The following is a 6,000-nucleotide window of genomic DNA, read 5'->3' on the forward strand; positions in this document are numbered from 1 at the left end:
AGAAATTTCCATTACAAATGGAAGAAATTGGAGGGAAAGAAAGGATAGTGGACACCAAGCAAGTCCAAAACCCAGCATAACAATTTACATTAGTTCTCAAGGCTTGAAAATAATCCTCTGTTCTTTGGGACTGTCTGGGCAAGGGCCCTGCCCTCTAGACTCTGAGTGTTGGCTACACCCTCTGGATTCTGGGTGGAGGCCCTTCAATCTTGGGCTTCAGCTCCACCTTCCAAACTCACTGGGACAGCAACCCCACCCCCGTGGCTCTAGCTGACTCTGTTCTTCTGGCCCTTGGGCATGGCAGCCCCACCTCCTCAGCTTTGAGTGGTGGCCCCACACTCCAGAACTGAGTTGGCAAAGATCCAACTCTTTGAAACCTAGGAGGCTGTGGCCTCACCCTTTAAGATCCAGAAGACCATGGCTCCACGCTTTGAAACTGAGAAGGCCCTGCTTCCCATGCTCCTTCCAGCAGTTCTGCTGATTTCTGAGCTGCTCCAAGGATGGTCCCTTTTCTTTTCTTGGAGGACAACAGATATAGCTCCTTTGGGCTGTTTCCTACCTGTAGAATTCCAAGAGGCACACAGTATTCTTTCCTTTTGTCCTTTCTCTGTCCCCTTCACTCTAAGCTGATGAGTTTTCTGCTGTGGTAGTTGGTTACATACATCACTCATGGACTTAATCTCTTTAACAAAAGATTATGTACCCATGTCCTTGGTGAACATTTTAGGACATGTGTCCTTAGTTTGTGCAACAGAATTTTCCAAATCTTTTATGTTCTGTTTCCATTTTGCACAGTTCATTTTTAAGTCCATCTCTTCCCTCTCACATTTTACTATAAGCAGCAAGAAGAAACCATGTGACCCCTTTAAGATCTTGCTTAGAAATCTCCTCAGCCAGATATCCATGTTCATCACTTACAAGTTCTACCTTCCACCAAACATTTGAACATAATTCAGACAAGTTCTTTGTCACTGCATAAAAAGCATCTCCCTTCCTCCATTGTCCAATCACATGTTCATCATTTTCTTTTAAAGCCTCACCAGAAGTACATTTAACATCCATATTTCTGTCAACATTCTGTTGCTGGTTGCCATATATGTTCTCTAAGACAAAAGAGAGTTTATCTGTAGCTCTCCTCACTTCCTCTGAGCCCTCACCATAATTGCTTTGATGTCTGTAATTCTACCAATAGTCTCCTCAAGGCAATCTATGCTTTTACTATTAGGCACCTTAAAACTCTTACAGCTTCTACCCATTACCCAATTCTAAAACTTCTTCCACATTTTAGGTATCTGTTAGACCAGCACCCCACTCTTCCGGTACCAAATTTTGCCTTAGTTATCTAGTGCTGCTATAACAGAAATACCACTAGTGGATGGCTTTAACAAACAGAAATTTATTTTCTCAAGTTTAGGAGGCTAGAAGTCCAAATTCCAGGTGCTGGCTCTAGGGGAAGGCTTTCTCTGTCAGCTCTGGAAGAAGGATCTTGTCTCTTTTGAGCTTCTGCTCCTGGGCATTCGTCACGTGCTTGGCATCTCTCTTTCCTTGTCTCTCCTTGCTAGCTTGTATTAAATCTCTTTTATATCTCAAAAGAGATTGCCTTAATGTACACCCTACAGGAATCCTGTCTTATTAACATAACAAATAAAATTCATTCCCAAAAGGGGTTATAGCCACACGCATAGAGGTTAAGATTTACAACACATATTATTGGGGGACACAGTTCAGTCCCTAACAGAGCATGTGGGGCTGGGTTTAAATCCCATCCCTACTACTCGCTGGCTTGGATCAATGTGTCACCTCTCTAAGCTTGACTCTCTTTTATCTATGAAATGAGAATAAAAACACCAAATTCACATGTCTTTCCCAAGACTATAATGGGATAATTCATATAAATTGCTTAGTCAGCTCCTGGAATGAGGCAATCACTCAGTAGTGACTTTACTCATTAGTGTTTCCTTCTTCAGGCTTCTGCTATGTTCTTGGTAGCAGAAGATGTAGCACTGTTGTGAAAGCTAGAAAAAGTACTGAATAGTTCTAACAAGCTTCTAAACTCATGGCATCTAGCTACTGCCCTTATAAGAAGCTTTTGGGGTACGTTTAATAGCAGACAAAACCCATTGCTGTCAAGTCATTTCCAACTCATAGCGACCCTATAGGACAGAGTAGAACTTCCCCATAGGGTTTCCAAGGAGCAGCTGGTGGATTCCAACTGCTGAACTTCTGGTTAGCAGCCATAGCTCTTAACCACTGCACCACAATGGGATTGTAGCCCTGATAGAATAACCCTAGCTTACAGTTCCTCTGAATGGATATTGAAACAAATTTAAAAATATGAGAATTTCTTTAGGCATGTTCTGATATTTTAATCAATTCAGAGATATTGTGAATGTGATCTAAAAGTTTATAACAGAAGAATTATATATTTAACATACTTCTAAAACGCTAAGATTTTATTAAAGTATTTAAGCAATGTGTATTCTCTGTTAAATTGGAAATCTTCACTGTGTTGATTTGTTAAAGGTAGGTTAAAAGATTTGCCTCCATGTCAAGAATTGATTGTTCCACCAAAGTTGTTTTACAAGTGGAGGGAATAAAACATGGGAAAATAAGAAGACAAAGAAAGAAGAAAGGAATGATAAGTCAAAGGTTCCCAAATTGAAGAATATTTCCCTTATGGGGGAAAAAAAACAAAACCAAACCCCACACCTACTCCAAAATATTTTGTCACATGTTTTAATGCATCACTAAGAATACTGTGTGTTTTAATTCCAACAGAAAACCAAACCCTTGATGACAGAGTTTTCCGTGAAGTCGACCATTGTTTCTCGTTATGCCTTCACTACAGTTTCCTGCAGAATGCTGAATAGAGCTTCAGAGGACCAGGAAGTTGAGTTCCAGATGCAGATTCCAGCTGCAGCTTTCATCACCAACTTCACTATGTAGGTGACAGACACACTGGACATAAGTCTTGGAATGAAGATTTCTGTGTGGGTGGTCAGGGTCATCCTGAGATGATGTGAGGTCCAAGAGCCTGTCTTTGGCTGTGAGAATTTATACGCCAGAATGGACTGTACAGTGAAACCTGTGAGAGCCAGAACTTGATGGGACTGCCTTGTTTTTCTGGGTCTTGAAAGTTTTCCACCTTTGACAGGGAAAATATTTGAGTTTTCCTTCTCTGACAGATTTCTGCCTTACACAGGTTCCGGCTTTCACAGGTTTTAGTGTATACGGATCAGAAAGTTGATCCTTCCCCCTCGCCCTCCCTCCCTTCCTCCGTTCCTTCTTCCTTCCTTCTTTCCCTCCTTCCTCCCTCTTTTCTTCTCTTCCTCCTTTCTGTCCCTCCAGACCTCCTTCTTCATGCCTGTAAATATTTACTGAATGCCCACTATGGGCCAGATGTTCTTCCAGGTGATGGGTATATTGCTATGAAAAAGACAATGTTGCTCCACTCCAGGAATTCCAGTGGGGGAGAACGCAGTCAATATAAGCAAGTAAACAAATCAACATATGAGATAATTTCAGACAGTAGTGTAGGTTATAAAGATGACAGAACAGCAAGCAGGATCGAGAGGAGATTCTTTAGATAGGGAAGTCAGGGAGGGAACTTAGAAAATGTGATGGTTGAGATCTGAATGATGAGAGAACATGAAACGATTGCTATACTAGGTTAAATGTATCTCTTCTTTTGTTCTGAGCTAAGTGGTAAAGATATGTAAGAGTTGGCGTTTGGGTTTAATTTTCAGTTTGGGCAAGAGTCAAGTTGATGAATCTTCATGGAAGTTTGTTTGAGTAGATGTTGAGATTTACTCCTAGAGAATCACAGAGGCACTGTGGGTTGGGTCTTACCATTCAGGCCTGATGAAAATTGCCCTAGGATGAAATAAATGATTCAAGCATAGTGCCCTGGTCTGGAATGCTTTCTTTCTGCATATCAGAGAGGCAAATAAAAATATTTTCTAGGGTTGTCATGGTTATGAGATCCATGTTTGAATTTGCCGTGGAACTGCAAGCTGGTAACACAGCTGTCTCTTGTGTTTCAGGCTTACTGGAGACAAGGTTTATCATGGTGAAATTACAGAGAAAGAAAAGAAAAATGGTGATAGGGTAAAAGAGGAAAGGAATAAAACCACAGAAGATAATAGGTAAGTACCATTTAATTAAAGAATTAAAAATTCATTTAGGAAAGAATAAAATTTTCTACCCCTTTGCCTACTCATCTCTTCCTCTTTCCTTCCTCCATTCTACCCCTTTGCCTACTCATCTCTTCCTCTTCCCTTCCTCCAAGTATTTATCTCTTTTTAATTTTTTTTATCAATGTAATAAATACACCTGGTTAACAGTATAGGAGATAAGGATTTATAATGAAAAGGAGAAGAACGTTTTACCTCTCTTACCTCCCAGCTGTCATTTCCTAGAAACATCCAGTTCTAATTTTCCTGTATTTAGTTTTTTTGTAGTTACCTTCCTAACTCTAAGTATTAAGATAGCCTTGTTTTTTCTTTCTTTCTTCTTTAAATGGCTCATTTGGTATTTTTATATGTAATTTTTTTGTTGTTGTTGAGAATGTGTACAGCAAAACATACACCAATTCAACAGTTTCTACATGTACCATTTAGTGACATTGATTACATTCTTTGAGTTGTATAACTGCTCTCACCCTCCTTTTCCAAGTTGTTACTCCCCTATTAACATAAATTCACTGTCCCCTAAGGTTCCTTTTGAGTTGTTGTTGTCAGTTTGAGCCCATATAGATAGTTCTTAAAAGTGCATAATGCTCAAGGCAGATATTTTTTACTAGTTAAGCTAAACTCTTGTTTGATTTTAAGAAGTCTTTAGGGGATATTCTTGGTTTAAGCTTTAAAGATTATCTCAGGGCAGTAGTTTTAGGGATTCATCCAACCTTCATGGGTCCAGAAAGTCTGGAGTCTGTGAGAATTTTAAATTCCATTCCACATTTTACCTCTTTTGATCAGGATTCTTCTGTGGAATTTTTGATCAGAATGTTTAGTAATGGTAGCCAGGTACCATCCAGTTCTTCTGGTCTCATGGCAAAGGAGGCAGTTGTTCATGGAGGCAATTAACCACACGTTCCATATCCTCCTCCTGTTCCTGACTCTCTTTCTTCCTCTGTTGTTCCAGGCGAATAGAGACCAATTGTTGTGCCTTGGATGGCTGCTTGCAAGCTTGTAAGACACCAGGCACTATATATTGATCAGAGGTAGAGTAGAAGCACTAAATATGTTATTAGGCTAATTAAGTGGGGTGTCCCATGAAATCATGACCCTAAACTTCCAAACCAAGGAACTAAATCCCATGAGGTTTTTGGTTGTACATAAGCAACCTCAGTAGCTACTGTTTTTTTTTTTTTTGTCATTGTTGTAAATATGTCTTTCACACAACTTTAGTCAATTCACCTTTTTACAGGTGTACAACTTATTGACAGCAATTACATTAATCGACTGTGCAACTGTACCCTCAATCAACATGATATCTCCCTCACAGTTAACTCCCCATTTCTCCTTCCTTCTCACCGCTGGTAACCACTAATAAACTTTGTTCTCTATACATTTGCCTTTTCTTATCTTTTTATGTAAGTGAGGTCATACACTATTTGTCCTTTTTTGATTGACTTATTTCACTCAGTTTAATGTCTTCCAGCTCCATCTGTATTGTAGCACGTATCAAGACTTTATTACTCTTACTGGCTGAGTAGTATTCCATTGTATATTTGTACCACATTTTGTTTCTCTTGATGGGCATTTAGGTTGTTTCCACCTTTTGGCTTTTGTGAATAATGCTGCAGTGGACATTGGTGTACAAGTGTCTGTTGGAGTCTCTGCTTTCAAGTCTTTTGGGTATATACCTAGGAGTGGAATTACTGGGTCATATGGTAGTTCTATTTTTAGTTTTTTGAGGAACCACCACACTGTTTTCCACAACGGCCAGTGGTAAATTATTCAATAAGCAAGGCAAGCGTTGCCTTACTTTTGCTTACTT

At 39.6% G+C, this 6,000-nt stretch overlaps 1 protein-coding gene across 1 annotated transcript in view; it reads left to right on the top strand.

The window, feature by feature from the left end:
- ITIH5 (inter-alpha-trypsin inhibitor heavy chain 5) overlaps positions 1 to 6,000 on the top strand; it is a 115,960-nt gene that overhangs the window by 27,354 nt on the left and 82,606 nt on the right. Inside the window, exons 3-4 of the mRNA XM_004379733.2 lie at positions 2,779 to 2,942; positions 4,044 to 4,145. Coding sequence (XP_004379790.2) covers positions 2,779 to 2,942; positions 4,044 to 4,145 — 266 coding nt within the window. The remainder of the gene's footprint in view (positions 1 to 2,778; positions 2,943 to 4,043; positions 4,146 to 6,000) is intronic.

Source organism: Trichechus manatus, unplaced genomic scaffold, assembly GCF_000243295.1.
Source record: "Trichechus manatus latirostris isolate Lorelei unplaced genomic scaffold, TriManLat1.0 scaffold00067, whole genome shotgun sequence".
NCBI lineage: Eukaryota > Metazoa > Chordata > Mammalia > Sirenia > Trichechidae > Trichechus > Trichechus manatus.